At 39.0% G+C, this 27302-nt stretch overlaps 1 protein-coding gene across 3 annotated transcripts in view; it reads right to left on the bottom strand.

The window, feature by feature from the left end:
• Positions 1-14424: 14424 nt before the first annotated feature.
• The window catches only part of UVSSA (UV stimulated scaffold protein A), a 116484-nt gene continuing 103606 nt past the window's right edge, over positions 14425-27302 (bottom strand). For all 3 annotated transcript variants that reach the window (XM_072619962.1, XM_072619960.1, XM_072619961.1), the window contains exons 13-14: positions 18406-18595; positions 14425-15243 (exon numbers count right to left, since the gene is read on the bottom strand). In XM_072619962.1, the coding sequence (XP_072476063.1) occupies positions 15150-15243; positions 18406-18595 (284 nt within the window). In that variant the 3' untranslated portion in view covers positions 14425-15149. The remainder of the gene's footprint in view (positions 15244-18405; positions 18596-27302) is intronic.

The following is a 27302-nucleotide window of genomic DNA, read 5'->3' as shown; positions in this document are numbered from 1 at the left end:
GTTGATTACTTATTGTTAATGACTTTGGAAGTACTTTAGAGCAGTGGTTCCCAAAGTGTGGTCCAGAAATCCCCAAGACCCTTTCAGGAAGTCTTTAAGGCCAAAATTATTTTCATAATAATACTAAGATATCAGTTTCTAAACTGGTACATGTTAATAGATATAACCCATGTAAACAAAAGCTTGTGAGTCCTTTGTACTTGTCTTGGATCATTGTGTTGCTGAGAAGAGCTGAGTCATTCATAATTGGTCATCACATAATGTTGCTGATACTGTGTACAATGTTTTTCCTGGTTTAGCTCATTTCACTTTGCATTAGTTCATATAAGTCCTTCCAGATTTTCCTGAAATCTGCCTGTTCATCATTTCTTATTACACAATAGTATTCCATTGCATTCATATACCACAGCTTATTCAGCCATTCCACAATTGATGGGCATCCCCTCAATTTCCAATATTTTGTCACCACACAAAGGGCTGCTACAAATATTTTTGTATGTGTAGGTCCTTTCCCCTTTTTTCTGATCTCTTTGGCATACAGATCTAGTAGTGGTGTTGCTGTATCAAAGGGTATGCACAGTTTGGTTGCTCTTTGGGCATATTTCCAAGTTGCCGTTAAGAATGGTTGGATCAGTTCACAACTTCACCAACAGCGCATTAGTGTCCCTATTTTTCCACATTCCCTTCAACAATTATCATTTTCCTTTTTTGTCATATTAGTCGATCTGATAAGTGTGAGGTGGTACCTCAGAGCTGTTTTAATTAGCATTTCTCTAATCAAAAGTGATTTCAAGCACTTCTTCATATGTTTATAGATAGCTTTGATTTCTTCATCTGAAAGCTCTCTATTCATATCCTTTAACCATTTATCAATTGGGGAATTACTTATATACTTATAAATTTGACTACATTATTAAAGAGATGGTTTGTGAGCATTTCAAGAGGGAAGTGGTCCTCATTAAGATACAATGTCTTCATCAAGAATAGGTCATACCAGACTCACCTCATTTGTCTTTTTTTTTTTTATTCTATTGGCAGGTATAACTAGATTTCAGCAAAGCATTTGATAACATTTCCATTACTATCCTTTTCAACAGAATGGTGAATTGTGGGCTAAATAAGTTCAGAACTTGCTGAACAATTAGGTCCAAATAGTCTTTAATGAATTAGATATCAGCTACTAAGAAAGTCTCTAATGGAGTAATAGAATACAAAGTATCTGTCCTTGGTACTGTTATTGAACACTGAGTATCTACCTCATAGGCTTTTATTACAATCGTGTGAGTGTGTGTGTGTGTGTGTGTGTGTGTGTGTGGTATGATATTTCACAAACTTTACACAGTCCTGTATAAATAGCAGCTATTATTTTCATAATGGAGTCATGATTCCAAAATAGCTGATAGATTAGAACAGTGGAATGAATCTTAAAAGATGATATTTAATAGGGATAGATGTAAAATTCTACATTTGGATTCAAATAATTAAGTTCTCAAGTAAAGATGGTGATAAATAACAGTTAATGATAATAGTAGCTAGCACTTATATGATGCCTTGAGATTTTCAAAGCACTTTACACGTATTATTCTCACAATAACCCTGGGGAATAGGTGCTATTATTATCCCCGTTTTACAGATGAAGAAATAGAGGTGGATTGAATCTAATAAAGTGAACATTTAAAACAATAAATATAAATATGTCTACCTCAGTTCAAAAATACAATTTCATAAGGAGATAATGTAACAGCATGACTGTCACAACAGTTCCTGTGTGTGTGTGAGGGGGAAATCTTGAGGTCTGGTGAGCTGTAAGTTCAATGAGTCAATTATAGTGTGAGATGACAGCCCCCAAATGCTAATTTAATTTTGGGCTTTATTTCAGGAAGTAATACCCAAACCAAGGGATATGACAGTCCCACCACATTTTCTCCTGGTAAGAAGAGGATGATCAGGATTGCGATAAGACCTGAAATCAGGTAATATAACATGAAGACCAATGGAAGGAACATTTGGCCTGGCAAAGAAATTTAAGAACCAGCTGTATTCAGCATTCATATAGGGAAAAAGAATTAAACATTTTTTTACCAGGACCAGAGAATAAAACTAGCTTCAAAAAAGGAAAATTACAAGGAGTGGAACATAGGGTCTATATAAGAAAAACATTCCATAACAATTTGAGGCACCCCAAAGTAGAATGAGGGTACCTTCCTCTGAGGCACTAGGCAGCTCCTCACTAGAAATTGTCAAGCAGGGACTGGGTAACCAATTTTCAGAGATGTTCAGAGAGACTATGGGATAATCAGATACACATTGGAATAGAGGTTCTTAAGGACCTTTCCAACTCCATAAAAATTACTGTGGAACAAAAAAAAAAAGTACTGCTGAACAAACAATTCACTGAGTTTAGAACTGAATCTCTTATAGCTTTTCTTTCTTTTCCTTTTTCTCTTTCTCTTCTTTCCTTTCTCTCTTTCTTCTTTTCTCTTCTTTCTCTTTCTTCTTTCTTTCTTTCTTCCTGTTTATGAAATCTGCAGAGGAAATTTCTCAGGTTCTTTGCAGTCCTAAGAACCCAGAGTAACAGACAGGGTCAGGTAGCTTTATCATATTCTCAAGTCTAATCTAGGCAATTATTTCTGGCTTAACATCTATATGTGAAATTTTCCAGATCAGGAAAGAATTGTTATCTCAAGGAAGTATATTCAAACAGGACAGGACAAAGGACATCATATCAAGGCATCTCAGATATGGCACCCTTTAATCCTTTAATTCACCTATGTGAATTTCTGAACAAATGTCTTTCATTCTCCTTGTTTCATATCCTCTATCCTTCCAATTTATCAACTCTGTCTTTCCCTAATAATATGTGTACTTGATTGCTTGATTACAGTTTGAGGCCTTGTTTCAGTCTTCTACATGTCTACAGTTAGTCTCCCGCCACTCTGGACTCCATGACCCTATGAACCTGTGCCAGAGCAGGAATCTCCCACCGGGGGCCATCCATCCTCCATTTGTTAAGCAGTGCTTCAATATGGAGTAAAAATCTTCAGGACTGGCGATAACTCCCCAGGCTGAACCCCTACCTCATTGCTTCCCTAGCTCTGCCCTCTAAGACCAACAGAGCAGATTGAATTCCTCATGAGGAATCATTGAAGATTCATGACTGAGGAATGAACACAGTGTTTTAGGAAAGCGTATCCAGTCATGTGGACTTTACTTATCCTCTGTCTCATTACTATGGTGCTTTATTGCTTACAAAGGCTTTTCCTCATATCTCTGTGAAGTTAAGAGCACAAGTTTCACCATGATATAGTGGAAATTACCGAGGGTTGGGAGTCAAAAGATCTGGGTTGGAATCCTGAGTCTGTTGCTATTTTCTTGACTGCTGGCAAGTGACTTCCCTTCCATGGACCTCATCTTCCTTATTGGTGAAAAAGGAAGTTCAGCCAGAGGCCTTCTGAAGTTTTCTTCATCTATAAAGCCTATGATCTTATCATGATCATCATTATTAGATGGGAAAACTGAAAATGTAAGGGAGAAAATGACAACCAAGTTCACACTCAAGTGAATGGCAGAGTCAGGACCTAAACTCATATCTTGTCTCCAGGAGCAGGGCTCTCTCCACTATACAACGCTGCCAAAAGTGTTGTAAGAGTTCTTAGGATGCATGTAAGAGGGAGCAGGTTTAGGACAAGGATGGAGGACAAAGGTGATGAGTTCAGTTATAGGCATTGAGTTGGATGTCAGAGTGAAAATGTACAAAGGGCAGTTTAAAATGTGGGCTTAGGGCACAGCCAAAATGGTGAAGTAAAAGCAGGAACTCATTTGAGTTCTCTCTCAAACCCCTCTAAATACCTGTAAAAATGACTCAAAACAAATTCTAGAGCTGCAGAACCCACAAAATGATGGAGTGAAACAAATTTCCGACCCCAGACAACCTGGATGGTCAATGGGAAAGGTCTGTTGCAGAGGCTGTAAAAGGAGTGCAGTCCAGTGTGAACCTACCCAGAGCAGGTCTCAGGGGAATGAATCACTGGCAGTCGAAGTAGTTTCCAGACTTCTCAACTCACAAGCACCAAAGGCAACTTAGAAGATCAATGGGAAAGGTCTGTTGAACCTGGGTAAGAGAGGAGCACAGTCTAGCCTCAGCCCCAGCACAACTTAGGGTGGGGCAACAGCAGCAGCAGAGATGGCAATGACAGCAGCATTGACTGCTTCCAAAGCTCTCAGTCCACATACAGTAAAAGTATAGAACAACTTATCAGAAGGAGATTACAGGGATCTCTTTGCTGTCACTGAGGGAGGATTCTGTTGCCTTTTCCATACTTGGATCTGCTTCACAGTCCTGGTGGCAAACCTGAGGCAAGGAAGAGTCTTGTGGCAGCAGTGGAAAGGGAACCTGCCTCATAGTTTCAGAGCAGAAAAAAGTGCCTGTGGTCACTCACTGACCAGATCACAGATCAGGAGAAGAATAAACACCTCTCCTTTGATTATACCACCTTAGAAGAACTGAAAACTTATAGGTCTCTAGAAATATGAGCTGTACCCTGAAGCTAGGGACAGTACACTCTCAACACTGGAAGCAGAGTACTACCTTAATAAAGAGTTTAAAAGTCAAGTAATTGGCTGGGAATATGAGTAAACAAGGAAAAACTCAGATTATAGAATCTTATTTTCAAGACAAGAAAGATCAAAATGCACATTCAGAAGAAGACAACAAATTCAAAGCTCCTACATCCAAAACCTCTAAGAAAAATGTGAATTGGTCTCAGGCCAAGGAAGAGTTCAAAAAGGATTTTGAAAATCAAGTAAGAGAAATAGAGGAAAAACTGGGAAGAGAAATGAGAGAGATGCAAGAAAATCATGAAAAATGAGTCAACAGCTTGCTAAAGGAGACTCAAAAAATGCTGACGAAAATAACACCTTAAAAAATAGATTAGACTAAATGGCAAAAGACATAGGAGAAGAATGCCTTGAAAAGCAGAATCAGTCAAATGGAAAAGGAAGTCCAAAAACTCACTGGAAAAAAGAATTCTTTAAAAATTAGAATGGAGCAAATGTAAGTTAATGACTCTATGAGAAATCAAGAAATTATAAAATAAAACCAAAAGAATGAAAAATATAGAAGACAGTGGGAAATATCTCATTAGAAAAACAACTGAACTATTGACATAATAAACAAAACTAATAGTTGGTTTTATGAAAAAACTAATAAAATTGATAAACCTTTGGTCAATTTGATTTAAAAAAAGAAAGAAGAAAACCACATTACCAACATCAAAATGAAAGGGGTGAACTCACTTCCAAAGAGGAGGAAATTAAAACAGTAATTAGAAATTACTTTGCCCAACTTTATCCCCACAAATTTGACAATCTAAATGAGGTGGATGAGTATTTAAAAAATATAAATTGCCCAGAATAACAGAAGAGGAAGTCGAATACTTAAATAATCTCATCTCAGAAAAAGAAATTGAACAAGCCATCAATGAACTCCCTAGGAAAAAATCTCCAGGGCTGGATGGATTTACTAGCGAATTCTATCAAACATTTAAAGAACAGTTAATTCCAATACTATATAGACTATTTGGGAAAATTGGGGAAGAAGGAGTCCTCCCAAATTCTTTTTATGACACAAATATGGTTTTGTTACCTAAACCAGGAAGAGACAAAACAGAGAAAGAAAATTATAGACCAATTTCTCTAATGAATATAAATGCAAAAATTTTAAATAAGATTTTAGCAAAAAGAATGCAGCAACTTATCATGAGAATAATACATTATAATCAGGTAGGATTCATACCAGCAATGCAGGGCTGGTTCAATATTAAGAAAACTATTAGCATTATCAATCATATTAACAACAAAACTAACAGAAAATATTGATTATCTCAATAGAGGCAGAAAAAGCTTTTAACAAAATACAATACCCATTCCTATTAAAAGCACTAGAGAGCATAAGAATAATGGGAACTTTTCGTAAAATAATAATCAGTATCTACCTAAAACCTTCAGCAAGCATTATATGCAATGGAGATAAGCTAGATGCATTTCCAATAAGATCAGGGGTAAAAGAAGGATATCCATTATCACCACTGTTATTCAATGTGGTACTAGAAATGTTAGCTGTAGCAATGAGACAAGATAAAGACACTGAAGGAATTAGAACAGGCAAAGAAGAAACTAAGTTATCATGCTTTACAGATGAGGTAATGATATACTTAGAGAATCCCAGAGATTCAAGTAAAAAACTACTTGAAATAATAAACAACTTTGGCAAAGTTGCAGGTTACAAAATAAACCTGCACAAATCTGCATTTCTATATATTAGTAACAAAGCCCAACAGCAAGAGATAGAAAGAGAAATCCCATTTAAAGTTAGGGTAGACAGTGTAAAATATTTGGGAGTGTACCTGCCAAAACAAACCCAAGGACTACATGAACACAATTACAAGACACTTTTCGCACAAATAAAGTCAGATCTGAGTAAGTGGAAAAACATCAGTTGCTCATGGGTAGGCCAAGCCAATATGATAAAAATGACAATTCTACCTAAATTAATTTACTTATTTAGTGCCATACCAATTAAACTATCAGATAATTATTTTCTAGAGCTGGAAAAAATAATATTAAAATTCAATTGGAAGAACAAAAGACTCAGAATATCAAGGGGACTAATGAAAAGAAATGCTAGGAAAGGTGGCCTAGCTCTACAAGATCTCAAATTGTATTATAAAGCAGCAATTATCCAAACCACTTGGTACTGGCTAAGAAACAGAAGGGTAGACAAGTGGAATAGGTTAGGTACTTAAGACACAGTAGGCAATGAATATAGCAATCTACTGTTTGATAAACCCAAAGACCCCAGCTTCTGGGATAAGAACTCACTGTTCAACAAAGATTGCTGGGAAAACTGGATAACAATATGGCAGAAACCACGCATAGACCAATGCCTGACACCATACACAAGAATAAAGTCCAAATGTGTACACAATCTAGGTATAAAGATCGATACTATGGACAAATTGGTGGAGAAAGGAACAGTGTATTTATCAAATTTATGAAAAAGGAAAGAATTTTTGACTAAAGAAGAGACAGAGAGCATTATGAAGTACAAGATGGGTAATTCTAATTACATTAAAATGAAAAGTTTTTACACTACCAAACCCAATGCAACCAAGATTTGTAGGGATGCAGAAAAGTGGGAAAGAATTTATGCAACTAGTGTTTGTGATAAAGGCCTCATTTCTAGAATATATAGAGAACTGAGTCAAATGTACAAAAATACAAGTCATTCTCCAATTGTCAAAGGATATGAACAGGCAATTTTCAGAGGAAGGAATTAAAGATATCTATAGTCATATGAAAAAAATGCTCCAAATCACTATTGATTAGAGATGCAAATCAAAACAACTCTGAGGTACCACATCACACCTATCAAATTGGCAAACATGACAAAACAGGAAGATGATAAATGTTGGAGAGGATGTGGGAGAGTTGGAACACTAATTCATTGTTAGTAGAGCTGTGGGCTAATCCAACAATTCTGGAGAACAATTTGTAACTATGCCCAGAGGGCTACAAAAATATGCATACCTTTTGATCCAGCAATATCACTTCTAGGACTGTATCCCCAAGAGATCATAAAAATGGGAAAGGGTCCCGCATGTACAAAAACATTTATAGCATCCCTCTTTGTGGTGGCCAAAAACTGAAAATCAAGGGGATGCCCATCAATTGGGGAATGGTTGAATAAATTATGGTATATGAATGTAATGGAGTACTATTGTGCCATAAGAAATGATGAACAGGAAGACTTCAGAGAGGCCTGGAAAGACTTATATGATCTGATGCTGAGTGAAAGGAGCAGAACCAGGAGAACTTTGTGCACAGCAACGACCACAGTGTGGAAGAGTTATTTCTGGTAGACTTGGAACTTCATTGCAATGCAAGGACTTAAAAAAATTCCCAGTGGTCTTTTAAGGCAAAATGCCTTCCACATCCAGAGAAAGAACTATGGAATTCAATTGCAGAATGTAGCAGGTCATTTTTTTGTGTGTATTACGTTTTGGATTGTTATATGATTTCTCCCATTCATTTTAATTCTTCTACACAGCATGGCTATAGTGAAAATGTATTTAATAGGAATGTATGTGTAGAACCTATATAAAATTGTATGCTGTCTCGGGGAGGGGGGAGCAAATCTAAGTTATATGGTAGTGGTTGTAGAACACTGAAAATAAATAAAATTAATTTAAAAAAAGAAAGAAAAACAACTGATCTAGAAAATAGAGCCAAGAGAGACAAATTTAAAATTATTGGACTATCAGAATGCCATTATTTTTTAAAAGAGCATAGACATCATCTTTCAAGAAATGATCAAGGAAAACTGCCCTGATATTCTAGAACCAGAGGATAAAATACAATTTGAATGAATTCACCAATCACCTCCTGAAAGAGATCCCCAAAGGAAAACTCCCAGGAACATTATAGTCAAATTCCAGAGTTTCCAGGTCAAGGAAAAAATATTGCAAGCAGCCAGAAAGAAACAATACAAGTATTGTGGAAACACAAACAGGATAACACAAGGTTTAGCAATTTCTACATTAAGTGATTGGAGGGCTTGCGATATGATATTCTGGAGATCAGAGGAGCTAGGATTAAAACAAAGAATCACCTACCTAGCAAAACCGAGTGTAATCGATGAGGGGGAAAATTTGACATTCAATGACATAGAGGAATTTAATCTATTCCTGAGAAGCTAGAGCTAAAATTAAAAAAAAATTGACTTTCAAATACAAGACTCAAACATGAAAAGGTAAACAGGAAAGAGAAATCCTAAGGGACTTATTAAAGTTTAACTGTTTACATTCCTACATGGAAAGATGATATTTGTAACTCATGAGACCTTTCTCACTACTGGGGTAGTAGGGGGGAATACATATAGACAGAGGGCACAGGGACAGTTGAATATTAAGGGATGATATCTAAAAAATAAAGTTAAGGGATGAGAGAGAGGAATGTACTGGGAGAAGGAGAAAGGGAGAAATAGAATCAGGTAAATTATCTCTCATATATGAGGCAAGAAAAAGCTTTTTCAATGGAGGGTTTAAGGCATTTGCCCAGGACCACACAGCTAGTAAGTGTCTGAGGCCAAATATGAACTCAGGTCCTCCTGACTCCAGGGCTGGTGCTCTATTCACTGCATCACCTAACTGCATCCCAAATCACCTATCCTTAAAGCATTGCCAAAAGCACTGAAGGATTAAGTGATTTGCTCAGGTTCAATATGCATCAGTGGCAAGATCTGAACTCAGATCTTTCTGACTTTAAGCTAACTATCCATTATGCCATTCTGACTCCCTTAAAAGTCTATTTTTAAAAGTGTATATTAAATTTAATAGCACCAAAACAGTCCTCCTTTCCATTTCCTTCTGAACTTTTTATTTCTGATGAGGTTTTTTTAGATATTTCATTAACACTCTCTTCTTTTTTTTCTTTTTTTCATCACTACTATTCCTCCTTAAAAATCTCCTCATAACTTTTGCCTCCCCCAAAAAACAAAAACCACGCTTTATCATAAAAAGTATGCTAGAGCAAAAAAAAATTCACTCATTGGCAGTGTCTAAAGAGGATTGCTTCATTCTGCACCTCTCTGGAAAGAGGTGGGAAGTCTTCTGTAATGGGTCATTTTGCTGGTTGGTGCTTTTGAGACTTTCCAGGTTGCTTTCCTTTATGTCATTATTGTTGTATTTATCCTATATATGTCTTGTTTGTACATAGATGTTTTCATGTTGTCTCCCCATTAGACTGTGAACTCCTAGAGAACAAGGACTGTCTTTTACCTTTCTTCTTTAGCACTTAGAACAGTGCCTAGCACATAGTAAGCACTTAGTCAATGCTTACTGACTGATGACTACTGATTAAATTGTTCCCCTGGTTTGATTCCTCTTATTTTGCAACAGTGCTCCAATCCTTTCCATCATGGAGGGTCTGCCTAGGCCTATTCACCATTGGTATAGCTCTGGAGAGCTCAGGGACACACCTCCATGCTATGATAAGAGATCGGAGTTGGATTTTAGTGGAGGACACAAGAAATGAAGTCTAATTTCATGCCAAAATACCATAAGTATTTTATATATGCTTGTCATATTTAATATTTTAGAGGGGGAAATATAACCATTATGGAAATCATCTCAGAGAGTTCCATTTGGCCTGGAACACCAAAGTTCTCAATTCAAAAAATGATGATTGAGTTGTCACTCTGACTCTCCTGAGGTCTTGGCTCCTCTACTGTCCAGATCCATGGGGACCTTTCAATTCAGCAAGCATATGTTGAGTAAGGACAGTATGCAAGGTCCTCAGGGATGATGTTAAGAAGAACCTAATTCCTTCCTTCAGAGAGCTTCCAGCTTCCCTGGTTATTCACAAATAGCTAAAGAGTACAAAATGCTGTGAAGGTTCAAAGGATTATACATGGCTATACTCCTCTGTATTTCTCCCTCGTACCCCCAGGAACCTCAATCAGATCCATTTTAGTATTCATCCCTCATAAGATCCCTACAGCCTGGGAGTCCTCAGATTGGAAGCCAATGAAATGTGCTCCTCCCAGAATCTCCATTCATGGAAGGCCCCCAGACCAGCCATTCCTTCATTACTCATCTGACTCTAGTCTTTGGGATTTCTTTATCATGCTGCTGGATACTTTCTTGACATTTCATGTTGTGCTCCAATCCCTGACATTCTTAGTTCTAAGGTCCTTTCCCTGCTCTGATGTTCTATGTCCTATTTGAAATCCATGCAGATTGACTTCTTTTGCCTTCTATCAAGCCTTTAGAGGACCCCAGAATAGGCAGAGTTCATTATGGTCTTATAAATATAGCAAATTAATGGGGGATGGAATGCTACCACTTTGTCATTATGCAAATTAGAGTGCCAGCTGAATCAGATCCTCCACAGTCTCTTGGAGGTAACTGCAGGCAGTCCCTACTCAGTGCTCATTGGGGCCAACCTAATTAGCACCACCTTGAAACACTTGAGTAAGAAGCCTTTCCCTTAACCCTTGGTATCAGAAGTTAGCCTGCTCCAGCACTAAGGGTGAAGGTCAGGAGAGCAGCCCTGGCATGGAGAAGCTGGGACTTCACTCAGTGAAGGAAGATTTAATAGATTCACAGAATCTCAGAGTTGGAAGAGGCTTTAGCCAGTCAACTCTGCTATACTGAATCAAAACTCCCCATTTGCCTCCCATTGCTCCCAATTCTGCCTTCTACCAGAACAAATTCAGTCCTTTCGTCCTTGATGGTGGTGCTCCAAATACTGGAAGACAGTGATCACATCCTCATCCCCTCCTTAGCTTTCTCAGTCGAAATATTGAATTCAGTTTAGCCTGGAGATTTAGGAAAACACATCTACAAATATCTGCAGAGCTATCACATGGAAGAGGAATTAAGTTCTGTTTGGATATGGAAGGAAAATCTGAAGACAGCACAGAGATAGAGAAGCAGATTTTGACTATATGTAAGGGACATCTTCCTAAAGATTAGAGATTCTCCAACGTGGAATAGGCTCCTCATGAGTAAGTGAACACCTCACCACTAGGTATCTTTAAACGAAGCCTGGATGATCACTGGCCAGAGAGGCTCAGAGAATTCTTGCTTAGCTATAGGTTGGACTAGAAGGCTCCAGAAATATCTTCTAGCTCTTAGATTCTATGAATTCTATGTACCTTCTAAGAAGCCTTGTATGGTGTAGTTTGAGGGTGGGGGGCTGGGGACTAGGAAAGCTCATTACTGTAGGTTTTTAAGGATACCCAGAATGACTACTTGTCAGAATGCTATAATAAAGGAATCATGCTTAGAGAAGAGTTGAACCCGATGGCCTCTGAGGGCTCTTCATTCAGTTCTGGGGCTCTATGGTAAAAACCCCAAGATGGACTTTGAAACACATGCTTATTTTCTTCCCATTGCCAGGAAGGAACCTCAAAATATAAAGCAAGCTGTGACCCAGGGAAGGACATAGAACAGGCAGAAGAGGGCCATGTATTCAGGTGGGTGATACTGTGGATAGAGCACTGGACTTGGAATCAGGAAGATGGGTTCAAATGCTTCCTAGCTGTGTTATCCTGGGCAAGTCACCTAATGTTTATTAGCCTCAGTTTCCTCATCTGTAAAATGGGGGTGATAATTACACTGACTTCACAAGAATGTTATGAAGGCTGAATGAGATGAGCATTTTGCAAACTGGATTTGGAGGAATGCTAGTTTCAAATTCTGGCTGTGCCACTTCCTATTTGTACAACCTTCAGAAGCTCAACCTCTTCCTAATCTGTAGAATTAGGTGTCTGGACTAGATAACCTCTAGGATCCCTTGCAGCTCTTTCAAAAAAAATGCATGTATATGTATGTGTATATATGTATATGCACACACATATGTATATATACATATACATGCTAGCTATTATCTTCAGGTTCAAGGGTGGTCATTTTTGTGGATATTTGCCGTTTGATTCCTTCTTCCTTCTCTTCCTTCAGAATCATTCCTCAAACTGCACGTGGTTTCTTGCTCAGTCTGTGATTCTCTCACTAAAACATAGCTGCTGTCTTGCCTCAATACACACCTTCCTCCTCTACCTCTGTCTCCTGACAAAGATACTCAAGACTGTCCATGTTACAAGGACATTAAATTCAGTATGCCTGGTTAGAAGATCAAAAAACCTTTTTTGGGATGGTGAACAAAAGTTAGGAAGTCCCTGGAGAAAATCAGCAGGCTTCCTATCATCAAAATGGTCAAGATATCATAGACTCTGAGGGTCTCTCTACAGATGAAGGAATTATAATAAATTCATTCTTTTATACTGGTGAGGTGTGTAATCAGCAGCACAGAAGTCCAGTCCATGAAAAAAAGAAGTGCTCTATTTCAAGCAAACTCAAGATATTAAAATCTAGAATCATAAAAATGGATCAATTAGGACCAAAAGTTTCCGAAGAAGAAGGGAATCCTAGATAGCATCTAGTTCAGGGATTCTTATCCTTTTCTGTGTCCTGGGCCCTTTTGGCAATTTCATAAAGCTTAGGGACCCCTCTCAGAAAAAGGTTTTTAAATGTATAAAGTAGGATACAAGATTACAAAAAAGACCTGTGATACTGACATAGTTATCAAAATATTTTTTAGAAAAGTTTACAGACCCCAGATCAAGAACCCCTGATCTAAGTCCAGCTTTTTTCATTTTATAGATGAGGAAATTAGAGCTCAAGGAAGGGTAGAGACTTGGAAGCCTAGAGTCAGATATTTAGAGCTGGAAAGGGCCAAGGAGGTCAAATCTGTCCCCATGTTTTAATGATAGCTCTTGTTTATATAGCACTTAAGATTTGCAAAGTGCTTTGCATGTTAACTCAGTGAATTCTCTGGGAACACTTGCCACAGGCACCTACTCTTTCAGTTCATAAAGTTCTATTTACGTTTTTCATGAAAAGAACACCTGGCTGCTCACTACAATGCCCCCTAGTGGTTTCCTGACTTAGAACCAGCCAGTGACTATGGATAAGGTCACTGAGGGAACTCAGAATCCCCTGGCTTATTATCTATGACCGCTCTCCATATGTAGCCAAAATTTCCCAAGAGACCTCTCTTTCAGGGAGAACTTTATGGATTATTCCATGTCACAAAACAAGATTCAAAGTTGGAAGGGACCCTAGAGGTCTCCTAGTCCAACCACCTCATTCTATAGATTAGGAAACTGAGGTTGAGGTGCTGAAGGTTCTACAAATAAAAAGTGGCAGAGCCAGAATTTGAAACTAGTGCCCCTCCAAATCCAGTGCTCTCTTCACTCTAACACAGTGTCCCCTGCACCCAGTATTACATGTAATAAAAATGGTCATAGCTTTCATCTCCTTGGTATTTTGTGGTTTACCATCTGAGTACCAATATTATCCATGTTTTAAAAATGAGGGAAATACTAAGACACAGAGCCCATGGTCTCATAGTTAATAAACATCAGGGTCAAGTGTCTTGTTTCAAAGTTCAGCGCTCTCCCTGGGTACCATGTTAGTTTGGACAAAGCAAAGTCCTTCTGGGTCAGTGTAAGGGCCAACAGAAAGCTTTTCCCACATTTCTAAGGGTTCCAGAAGCACAAACAATTCAAAAGAGAGAAAAGATAGAATAACACCACAAAGTAACCATTTGTATTTTTCTGGTACTTTAAGGTTAACAGAGTACTTTCCTCACACAGAATGACAGACATGGAAGGGACTTTAAGGAAGTCCTCTCACTTTACAGATGGGGAAACAGACCCAGAGAAGGGAAGCAACTTATCCAAGATCACATAGAAAGTTAATTGTAGAGCTGGTCTTGAACCCAAACCCCCGCTTTCCATGCTCATTCTGTAACATTATGCTGCCTAAGACGACTTTCAATGCATTATGTAGAATGAGAAAATCATGTTAACAATAGATTTTATTAATTATAATAATTAATAGTAATATTATTATTACAAACAATAATTTAAAATTCATGTAAGGCTCAGGAAAATTACAAAGAACATCACAGTGACAAATGTGCTCCTGTGTAATATAATAAAATTCATTTTGGCCCAGCCCCAATACTAACTCAAAACAGATGTAGTCATATTCTAATTCATTTCCAATGCACCCCTTTAAAAGCAGGCAATCCCTATCCATGCCTGGCGTGGCATAGCCTAAGCACAGGGTAGCACCAGAGACTGTACCCAATATTAGTGGGCAAGATTTATAGAGCTTCAGCTAGGGTCTGACATCGATGGACATCCACACACTCGATGGAGCTTAACAATCCAGCCTAGGCCCCAAAGACTGGGAGAGTTGACTGCATCAGCCCCTGAGCAAGCAAAAGCCCCCAGAATCTTAATTAGAATATGTACAAGATATTCCATACAGCTCATTCTGTTTAGTGTCAAGTCCAAGTAATCAGCAGCTGATGTCAAATACACACAGTTGTGTCTGGCCATGTTCATCATCCAATCTCAAAGAGTTAACAGATGGAACAAGCTGATACGCCAGTTGGGAGAGGCAGAACAGAGCCCACATGGTGTGAGATACCACAGGAAGGTCTTGGTAGGTTCCACAAACACTTAGTTCCAGTCCCATGAGTGTTGTGTCCTCTCCAGGGATCAGTTTGGAAACAAGTTAATTTAATGCATAGTTAAACTGGTTGGCAAACTTCTCATGCTTCTTCTGATCCATACGATTCATAGCCTTTATCACTCTTTTCATCGCTCCTCTGCAAAAAAAAAAGAGGTCACCCAGAAGAGTCAGTCATAAAACACACTGAGCCTGTGTAGGGGATAGGAGACAGAAGGAGGGGATATGAATCATAAAATCATAGACTGAGAATTGGGAGGGCCCCAAGAAGTCATCCAATCCAATTTCCTTATTTTATAGATGTAGAAACTGAGGCACAGAGACATTAAATGACTGACCTAGTCAAATGACTAGTGTTTGAGGCAGGATTTGAATCAAGGACTTCGCGACACCAAAGCCAGCACCCTATGCATTCCATCACACTGCCTCTTAAATGTCTACATAAGGGCTACCCCCTCCCTAAGAAGTATCTATGGGAGGCCATGAATTTTCCCCACAAGGCTGCTATCACTGCCCCAGTGTCTGAACTACCCTGGGGGAATGGTCTTCAGACTCAGAAGTATAGGTATCTTCTCACTTTGAGGATGAGGAGGCAGGGACAAAACTTCCTCTTCTGAGGGTCACTTTAATTTCTAAAAAGGATCATGACTCATCTAGAGCCCAGCCTGGTAAAAATGATCACACTTCATGAAGCTGCTTTGGGTTCAAAACACAGTGAATGTCTCAAGTCAGGAGGGCAATGACCAGAGTCAGGGCTCTATAGCCATGACCATGGGTATATCTGAGTCCCTTGTGCCTGGCACAGGCAAGTTCCCAGACTAAACAAGGGTCTGCTCTGGAGAGGGCAGCCTTTGGGTAGAAGCCAACCCACCAGGCTGCTTGTTATGAAGTTTGTTTCATGACTTGACAACACCTGCAAAGCCTGAGCATAGAGTTCCTGATTCCTGGGATAGTAAGTGCTGGAAGGGACTTGCCTGAGACGATGCTCATTCTGAGCCCTTCCTCTGATAAAAGCTTATATTGTTTAGGGCACTAGTGGTGGAGCCCTCACTTGGACCCAGGCATCCTGACTCCTGATCTGGTGCTCTCTCCACCAAATTCTGACGCCTGAGTCATGAAAGAAAGCTTAGGAAGGTCTGCAGAAAAGCTGAGGGAGGGACAGGTCACTACTCATCAGGTCTAATGTTGCACTAATAAGGCAGAACAAATATGTCAGGTTAACAAAATTAGCTCTTGTGATATGCAAATAGTTTTCATTTAGCTTCATTTTATGAACAGGAATTAAATAAGTTCAAGTTTTATTTATTCCACTCCAGCATCACCCTGTTCTTGGTGCATGGCTGTACCTTACCTAGGCGGGTACCAGCCCAAAAGGTGGCGAAGTTCGTTCACACTCATTACCTTAATGCACCCTCCCAACAGCCCTGAGGTTGGCAGGGCAGATACCGTTGGTTTATCTAGAAAAAGAAGTTTAGGTCACGAAGCAAGATCAAAAGTAACAGGTTCACTGCTCAAGTACTTCCTGGGTGTCCAGGAAATGGTCCAGAACTAGAGGAAGGCAGATTCTCTATGGAGGACATAGACAAGAACATGATTATTCTCCTCCTCTATCTCTTTCTCCTCTTTGTCTGCCACCTTGCTTCCTGGAGAACCCCTGCTCTCCTGACAGGTAACTCCCTCCATGAGACCACACTTCACCTCACTCACATTCTCTCATCTTCTGCCTTGATCCCCTGGAAAGTCTTTCAAACTCTTCTCTGACAACTCCCACCTAACAGCTTCAACTTCCAACTCCCTGCTGTCCTCCCCATGAAAACATGAGCTTCTCGAAGGCAGACACGGCCTTGCTGGCCTCATTTGAATGCTGAGTGCTCAGCATATTGCTTGACACATTGTAAATGCTTAATAAGCGCCTTATTGGCCTTTCCATCTATGAGAAAGTGTGGGTGAACGTTATGATGTGTGTCAGGGCAACAGATAACCGCAACAATAAGAGTGTGAATCCCCTAGAGGAAAAAAGTACTCTAGTCATTATATGAACCCAGATTCTTTGCCTCCAAGTCTAAGGCTCTTTCCCACTATGCCAAGCTCTTCATCAATAAATATTCTGAAATAAACTCTTTGAAAATGGGGCATTTGACTTCCAGATCCTTGCAGCTACCACTTGTCTGTGATGTGGCACTCTAAATTTAATCAGGGAGGAGAAAAGCAAATCCTTAGAGCTGCTCTGGAAGACTGGGGGCTCCGCTCAGAGCTGAGCCAGCAGATATCCAGGACACAATATCCTGCCCTTTTGTGGGTGGGGCACACAAGCCTGATTCTCAAGTGGCAGGGCTGTCACTTCCTTTACTGTTCCTTTCTCTATCAATCCCTGTTTACTTCCATCAGACCACATATACGCTCAAAAACAATGGCAAGGAGGACTAAAACATAGCAAAAAACTTTCTCTCAATGTGAGACAGGGAAGAGAACAGGTGGCAGATCATTCCAGTTATTCAAACTTTCTGGCTACTAATTTCTTCATATAAGAGCAAAGAGATTTCATGACCAAAGGCCAAAATTTTTTAAATACATAGACCTGATGGCTGGAGCATTTTTAAAATTTAAAATGAACAAAACATAAGCAAGTCATAACTTCTCAATGGTCTAGACAACTCTCTCTAAGGCTCTACGCTGCAGAGAAGGGGCTCACCTCCACTGGCAGAGGAAATTCTTCACTGGCAAGTTCCCCAGACCAAAGAAATCATAGACCCAGCCTTCTCAACTCCCCTTTCCTTTCTTTTCTTAAGGAGATCACAGATCATCTCTGGAGGTAATTCACAAAGAGCAGCTGCAGACACAGGGTCCCAAAACCTCAGAGCAGGAGGGAGGCAGCCCATTCCACTTTCTAACAGCTCAATTTTAGGAAGTTCTTCCTTGTGCTGACATCTGCCTTCTCAGAACTTCCTCCTGTGGATCTTGTGAGATCAAGCAAAATAAGCCTCATCTCTCTTTCACATGGAGGTTTTTCAAATCTTCAAAGCCTTCTTGGGTCATGTCTGCCCAGGGCTTCTTCTTCCCTCAACATCCCATTCTGAAGACAGTGACCAACCTGCAGGGCCAAGGTTACTGTCCTAATTTTACAGAGAAGGAAACTAAAACCAAAGAGGCAGCAATTCTCCCAAGGTCATACAGCCATGGAGTGGCTCTTCTGGTTCCAAGTCAAAGTCCAGGCTGCCTTGAAAAATAAGGCTAAAACATCAATGGAGACAGAAACAAGGCCAGCAGGAGAAGCATGCTTTGGGTATGGGACATCACTTACTTGTCAAACACCTTTTTCCCAATCCTCGCCCGGGACGTATTGACTTGCTGCTTCAGGTCAGTCAGATTTGGGTACTTCTTTTTCTTTCCTTTGCTTTTCCCCTCTGTTCCTTTTTTACTGTACCTGGCAGAACCAAGGTCCACTCCAGTAGCTGCTTCAACTTCCTTCATAAACTCCACATCTTGCCACTCTGTTAAAAGGCAATAAATGTTTTTGAAAAACACTTCATATTCACTTTTCTTCTATGTTCCAAAGGCCTCCAAAAAAGCCTCACTGTGGCACAGGTGACCCTGGATTCACTGAGGCCATTCAGCAAGGCACAATTTCTGACAGACCCCACCAAGCTGAAGGGTCTTTAAGTATGGGCCTAGTCTGGTCAAGTACAGGACCACACGTACTGTGTGAGTCATCACCAGGAGGATGGCCATTGTTAGATGATGAATTATTGGGCCTTTAGCAACCCAGAAAAGAGAAAAAATTACAAAACATAACTTAGGTGTAGCCTCCTTCATCCCTACAGGGACAGAAGCTAAGAAAAGTGGGCAGAGAATATCAAGAATCACACAAGTTTTAGATCATCTATTAATAGTCATTGAATCACTGGCACTCTAAATGTGAGACTACTTAGCACATAGTAGGTGTTCAATAGTAAGCTTGTTTGTTGACGACTGATCCTTCTCCAGTGACCACCGAGTCTATAATCACACTGCAAAAACTGAACAATGTCAATGATTCCATTCTTGCTATATACGAAAATAGAAGACACATAGCTAACTGGAATGATAGCTTGAAGAGCTAACAAAAGAGCTGATGAGATTGGTTCCATCTTATGCATAAGGGGAACAAGAAATGTCATTTCATGAGACATGATCATCTCATCTTGAAAGATGGACAAAGAAGGAAAGAAATTCTACAAAGAACTCAATAAGATCTTCTAAACATATAAGTACACACACACACACACACACACACACACATGCAAATGTTGACTTCAGTGTAAGGCACAAGGGAGGACAGCAAAAAATTTGCTGGAAAATATGATTTCAGGGTTAAGAAACAAAAGAGATGAAGAGGCTTATAGATTACTCAGAAGTCTAATGCCTATATATCATGAATATTTTCTATAATAAAAGAGTTGAAACATACTGGACATAGTGAAAACAGAATGAAATTGACTATATCTTAACAGACAGAAAATGACTTGTTAGCACTGTAAAAATCATTTGTAAACAATTGGCTATGTGTAGTCTTAAATGGTTTTATTATAACAAAAGTCAAGATCAACTTCAAATTAGAAGAAAAATAAGTATAAACAGATACAATGGGCAACTACAACAGCTTCATCCTGACATATTCCAATAAGCTATTGACTTTGAAAAAAACAGGAAATGGATAAAATAAGATGCTGACAGAGACTATCACTCTTTCATAAAAGTTTAACCAATGCTAAGCAATTGAAACAATAATGAAGCTAAAAGAGTCCAGAACTTGCCTCCTCCTGTAAATACCTGACCTCCTTGTCAACTGAAAAGACATAGTAGCCAATAGCCACATGAGTTTATCACACAAACTCCATTATAAAACTTTACAGTGGGAGACAGTGGAAGATTACAAGCAGTATTGTTTCATAAAATAGCAAAAAGCCGTGTAGAGGAAAATGAGTCTTTAAAAGTGCCATATGAGTATGAAACAGGTCAGACTATCTCAAGAACATTTATAGGTAACTATTGAAAGAGAATAACAAATAAATGGAAAATGGAATAGATCTGTCAGTTTTTCGGTAACAATTTATTTTCATCATTGAAGGCAGCAGAACCACATCTGGGTTCTAATACCTCAGTCTCTGAGGTGCTATATGAGAAAGGAAAAATACACCCAAGAATACAATGATGGGAAAAATGACTGGAACAAACAATACATTCAGAAGAAGTTCATGCTGGAATTGACACAAATTTGAAAGCATTGAAGATGCTTCAAGATAGATGAAAGAACAGAAGGTACTAAATGAATGGAAAAAAAGCATGAATGTTATTGTCAAATAAAAATATAATCAAGAGGATATTAATTATTTATATGCCTACTTTCTCATCTTTGAAATTTTTATGAGAATGATCTACTCATGTATTGAAGATATCTGATGACAATAAAAGCAAGGAACAGGCACGTTTTTACAAACATATTTCTACTTAAGACTACATCTTTATAGTAATCACACAAATGACTAAAAGATATAGAGACTATAAGATCCTACTATTTGTTGATGGCAAAAAAAAAAAGCATTTGACATAGTAGGGGGAAAAAAGAAACCTTAAAGGCTTTTTTCCAGTATTTTGTTTCTCATACATGTGTTAAGGTCATACAAGATTCCCATTCAATAGTCCTTTGACTATCAACATCAAGAATCTGCCAGTGCTGTCTTGTATACAGTCTAAACGCAGGAAGGATTCCCTATAGATGGTAAGGTCTTCCAGATGTTCCTTTCTGTAGGTGGTATTGGTATGACTGCTGCAAGCCCCAGAACACTACAGCATTTCTTCTATGAGATCTATAATCACCCCAAAGAGATCAATCTAATATGCCACATGGGGGAAAAAAAAAGAACGCAGGATGCCTACATCCAGACAAATGGCTTTGAATTAGTCTGTCAGTACATATATCCTGGAAAGGTATGCCAGACAGACAATTACTTATACCTAGAATGAATCAAACATGGAAAATAGAATGGGCTACATTTCATTTGGGAAGTTACATGGTGCTTTCAACAATTCCGAGCTGCTGCTCCCTGAACGCCAGGACTCTTCCCAGTGATGCTGCAGGAGTCATGAAAGGCCATAATGTTCAAAAAGGCAAAATGAAGAACTAATGAGAGAACATGAACATGAATCACACAGGATGAGAAGCTATGAATGGACTGTAGTTCACCCTGTGGAAGAGGAGTATCCAGGTGGATGATATCATGGATCCAATTAAGTGCATGTAATAATGACCTCACCACCTCCAGTGAGTAAGGTCATTGAAGAGCTGCCATGGTCTCTTGGGCTTCAGATAAGAAAACTGAGGCAAAGAATGATTTAATTATTCACAGAATCACGGAAATGGAAGGGATCAGAGGTAATCTAGCCCGACAAATTCCTGAACAATAATCCCTTCTTCAACAACCTCAACAAGTGATTACTCAATCTTGTCTAGAAGAACTCCAATAAAGAAGAAATGAATCCCATCTTCAGGCAGCCCAGTCCACTTTGGGATAGCACTAATTATTCAGATGTTTTTTCTTATCTTAAATCTGAATCTGCCTTTCTGCAGCTTCTACCCAGTGATCCAGGTTTTGCTCTCTGGAAGCAGAGCATGTCTGATTCCTTTTCAACATGGTGACCTCTCAAATATCGCTATCCTGTCCTCTGCCCTGACAAATAGTCTTTAGTTCTTTTAACCAATCTTTAAGGCTATGCTATCATTCTTGGACAACCTCTAATGGATGCTTTCCAGCTTATAGATATCCCCCAAAAAATATGTTCCCAGAATGAAATATAATACTCTGGTTATGGTCTGACCAGGGTAAAGGGCAGTGGGATTATCACCTTCCTAGTGCTGGACACTGTGTCCCTCTTAATGAAGCCTAAGGCAGTGTTAATTGGGTTTTGACTGCCATAGCATACTGGTAACTCATGTCAAACTGTCGGTCCATTACAATTCCCATATCTTTTTCAGATGTATTATTGTTTGGGCAAACCTTCTCTCATTTTGGACTTGCTGATTCTGTAAACTAAATTTCAGATTTTTCATTACTTTTTTTAAATTCCACTGTATGAGATTTGACCCTATATTCTAGCCTGCTGAAAGATTTTTTAATCTCCAATCTATCATTCAACTCATAAACTCTCCCTCTCAGCTTTGCTTCATTTGCAAATAATTTGATAAGTATGCCATTTCTGCCTTTAACCAAGTCATATTCAACAAAAATAATAAATACCTACTATGAATCATGCCAAAAGTGAACTGAAAGATAAACACACACACATACACACACATACATAGTTACCCAAAATTATTTGAAAGAAAAAATTAAGTCTATGCAGTTTATTACCCAAAATGACTTGAATACAAGAAACAGCATAAAAAACATTATTGATCTTCGTACAAGTATTTATTAAGTGTCTACCTATTATGTGCCAAGAATAGTGCCAAGCACAGTGGACACAAAGAAACAAAATTAATGCATCTCTGATCTCAAAGAACTAACATTCAATTAGAAGAGGCAACATGTATTTATGTAACTATTTACGAAATATGAGCAAATATATGCAAGGTAATTTCCTTGGGAGTGGGAAGGTCAGGTTGTTGTTATCGTTGTTTGTCCTTTGTTTTTGAAGAGGAATATGGCATCAGGAAGGTAAAGCTATGACTTGGAAGTGAATTTGATTTAAGTGAGGCAGGGCTGTGCAAAGTTACCAGCCTCACTTTCTCCTCCAGAGCCATCTGAGTCCAGTGGTCAGATATGGATCAGGATGACTGGAGATGGCTCCAGACACGAAGATCAGGGAAGACCTTATATGGGAGGTAACTTCTGAGCTGACCTTTGAAAGAAACTAGGGATTCTAAAAGGAAGAGATGAGGAGGGGGTGCACTTCAGGTTTATGGCACAGTCTCCATCAAGACATTGAGATGTCTGGATTATGGACATGGATGACCAGGAAGGGAAGTGGACTGGTCATATATTGATAGTGAGAGGTAACTAACTGATAGAATGCTACATCTGTAACCTTAAGATAGTACAAGAACCAGGGGAAGGATTTGGATTAGGTAAAAAACTTATGCAAAAACACAGACAGGAATCAGACAAGATAAGAGGGCATACATAGAGAGATTATGTACTGTATTGGTGAAGTTGAATGCATCCATACAAATGAAATCCCATAATCTTTTAAGTATTTAAATATTTTTGCAGTTGTTTTGGGCTGGGAATGCAAAGATGAAAAATAATTCAGTCCGTGCATCAGAGAGATTATAATCTAGAAGGAGAATAATTATGACACAGATGAGACTAAGGCATAGCTAAAGGAAGGCTTTATTTAGAGAATGGAAACTGAGTTGCCTATTTATTTGACTGAAGTGATTGGTCATTGCAATAAAAATAGTCAATTGATAGGGTCACCCCTAGACACTGAGCTTCAGAATGGTGAGATAACCTGGTGTCTATCTCCAGGCTAAGCAGAACCAGGACAAAAAAGTTGGCTGAGGGAAGTCTCAGGATTTACATTCACAGTAAAGATAACCTTTCCTCCCCCTTTAACCTAAAGATAGGGCATGGAGTCAAGATGGCGGAGCAAAAGTAGGTACTTACTAGAGCTCTCCCTCCCCAACCCAGCCAAATACCTGTAAAAAAATGATTCTAAACAAATTCTAGAGCTGCAGAACCTACAGAATGGCAGAGTAAAGCAAATATCCAGTCCAAGACAGCCTGGAAGGTCAACAAGAAGCACCTTTCACACCACACTGGGAGCAGAGCGCAGTTCACCAAGGGCCATGCCAGCACAGACAGGACCTGAGCAGACCTTGAGGGACTGAATCACTGGTACATGTGGTGCTTTCCAGACTTCTCCACCCCCAAAACTGAGGATAAATTGGAAGGTCAGCAGAAAAAATCTGTTGGACCTGTGAGAGAGTAGAGTGGTCTGGCCCCAGTCCCAGTAGAGGAAGGGGCAGATGAGCCCAAGGCAGCTGCAGCAGTAGCAGGGGCAGCAGCAGCAGCTGTTTCTGGAGCTCTAAGCCCACAGATCGTGGGGGGATTGAGCAGCTGACAGTACGCCCTCACACTCCCAGCTATAGGTCTATGGTCCTTCAAGTATGACCTTGGGAAAATCACTTAACCCCAACTGCCTCATCCTGGGTCATCTCTAGTCATCCTGATGAATATCTTGTCACTGGATTCAGATGGCTCTGAAGGAGAAGTGAGGCTGGTGATCTGCACAGCCCTCCCTCACTCAAAACAAAGTTAAGTGAAAGTCATGTCATCATTTCTCTGATGGCATGGTTTTCTTCAGCAACAAAAGATGAACACACACACACACTCCCCCTGGAAGCAGAGAACTACCTTGACAAAGAGCTCAAAAGTCAAGCAATTGGCTGGGGAAAGGAGCAAATACAGAGGAAAAAAATAAGACTATAGAATCTTAGTTTGGTGACAAGGAAGATCAAAACATATAACCAGAAGGAGACCACAAAGTCAAAGCCCCTATATCCAAAGCCTCCAAGAAAAATATGAATTGGTTGTAGGCTATGGAAGAGCTCAAAAAGGATTTTAAAAATCAAGTAAGAGAAGCACAGCAAAAACTGGGAAGAAAAATGAGAGTGATGCAACAAGTCAACTGCTTGCTAAAGGGGATCCAAAAAATGCTAAAGAAAATAACACCCAAATGACAAAAGAGATCCAAAAAAGCCAATGAAGAGAAGAATGCTTTAAAAAGCATAATTGGCCAAATAGAATAGGAAGTCCAAAAGCTCACTGAAGAAAATAATTCTTTAAAAATTAGAATTGAGCAGATAGAAGCTAATGACTTTATGAAAAATCAAGAAATTATAAAACAAAACCAAAAGAATAAAACAATAGAAGACAATGTGAAATATCTCAATAGAAAAACAACTGACCTGGAAAATAGATCCAGGAGAGACAATTTAAAAATTATTGGACTACCTGAAAGCCATGATCAAAAAATGAGCCTAGACATTATCTTTCAAGAAATTATCAAGGAAAACTGCCCTGATATTCTAGAAGCAGAGGGTAAAATAGATATTAAAAGAATCCACTGATCACCTCCTGAAAAATTCCTAGGAATATTATAGCCAAATTCCCAGAGCTCCCAGGTCAAGGAGAAAATATTACAAGCAGCCAGAAATAAACAATTCAAGTATTGTTGAAACACAATCAGGATAACACAAGATCTAGCAGCTTCTACAATAAGGGATCGAAGGGCTTGGAATATGATATTCTGGATGTCAGAGGAGCTAGGATTAAAACCAAGAATCACATACCCTGCAAAACTGAGTATGATACTTCAGGGGAAAAAATGGTCATTCAATGAAATAGAGGACTTTCCAGCATTCTTGATGAAAAGACCAGAGCTGAATAGAAAATCTGACTTTCAAATATAAGAATCAAGAAAAACATAAAAAGGTAAACAGGAAAGAGAAAAATAAGGGACTTACTAAGTTGAACTCTTAACATTGCTACATAGAAAGATAATATTTGTCACTCTTGAGACTTTTCTCAGTATTAAGGTAATTGGAAAGATTATATATATAAACACAGAGCACAGGGAGAGTTGAATATGAAGGGATGATACCTAAAAAAATAAAATTAAAGGGTGAGAGAGATATATATTGGGAGAAGCAGAAAGGGAGAAATAGAATGGGGTAAATTATCTCTCACATAAGAGGCAAGAAAAAGTGTTTTCAAGGGGAAGAGGTGGGGAGGTGAGAGGGAAAGAGTGAATCCTACTCTTACTGGATTTGGCTTAAGGAGGGAATAACATGCACATTCAATTTGGTATGAAAATCTATCTTACCCTATAGGAAAGCAGGGGGAAAGGGGATAAGTGGGGGGTAGGGAGAGATGATAGAAGGGAGGGCAAATGAGAGGAGAGGGTAATTAGAAGTAAACACATTTTGAGAAGGGACAGGGTCAAAAAAGAGAACAGAATAAATAGGGGGCAGGATAGGATGGAGGGGAATATAGTTAGTCTTTCACAACATGACTGTTATGGAAGTGTTTTACATGACTGCACACGTATAACCCATATCGAATTGCTTGCCTTCTCAATGTGGGGGGTGAGTGGGGAGGGAGGAAGGGAGAGAAGTTAGAACTCAAAGTTTTAAAAATGAATGTTAAAAATTGTTTTTACATGCAACTGGGAAATAAGACATGCAGGCAATGGAGTATAGAAATCTATTGTGCCCTACAAGAAAAAAGAGGGGAAGGAGATAAGAGAAGGGAGGGGTATGGTAGAAGGGAAAGCAGAATGGAGGAAGGGTAATCAAAATGCATGCTGCCTTGGGGTGAGCAGAGAGGAGAGATCGGGAGAAAATTTGGAATTCAAAATCTTGTGGAAATGAACGTTGAAAATGAAAATAAATTATATATTTTTAAAAATAACCTAAAGATAACTAACTTCTACTAGCCAAGGCTCTGCAAAGAAAGAGGATGCATGGTGGACACAATCAATACACATTTGAAAAGCAGGGTTTTCATTCCCTTAAACAACATCCTACCTACCCAATCAATTTAAATATACATTTGTTCTAAGCTACAAACATATGGCCCCTTGAGATCCATATGCCACAGAGGAAAGAAGGAGAGATTACAACTACCAGAGGCAGGAGAAGAAATCTCTCCCCGTTGTCCCATACAATCTATAAGAGCAAAACAAATCTCAGATCATGCCACATCCATCCTGCCCAGGGCTAAACAACTCCACGAAAACTCCCATAAGTCTGGGCACAGTTTGAAATGGACCAGGAGATAAATATTATCAACTTATTAGCTCCTGATGTAAAACATTAGCTTTCAATAACTTCCAAGCCCTCTGAATGTGGGGTAGGTGCTTAATAAGTGTTTGTTAAATTGAATGGAAGTAAAATTAATGCATGCTGAGAACAGCCCTGGCCTTTCTCCAGGCACTGTCATTGGACCAGAATTAAAACCATAAGTACACGTGGTTAAATGTGTAAAATTAAGAGTCAGATTTAAACACAGAGATAGAAGGAAAAAGAAAATGAAGCTGTGAAGCAAAAGTTAAGGAAAAGAAAAACCCCAGGGAATACAACACATACATTTGACAGATAAGAAGACTTCGCCAAGTTTATTTTTCTGAGGTGAAGGAATACCGGGGAGCACAATT

Source organism: Notamacropus eugenii, chromosome 6 (genome assembly GCF_028372415.1).
Source record: "Notamacropus eugenii isolate mMacEug1 chromosome 6, mMacEug1.pri_v2, whole genome shotgun sequence".
Taxonomy (NCBI): domain Eukaryota; kingdom Metazoa; phylum Chordata; class Mammalia; order Diprotodontia; family Macropodidae; genus Notamacropus; species Notamacropus eugenii.
This window is presented reverse-complemented; position numbering and strand designations above follow the sequence as displayed.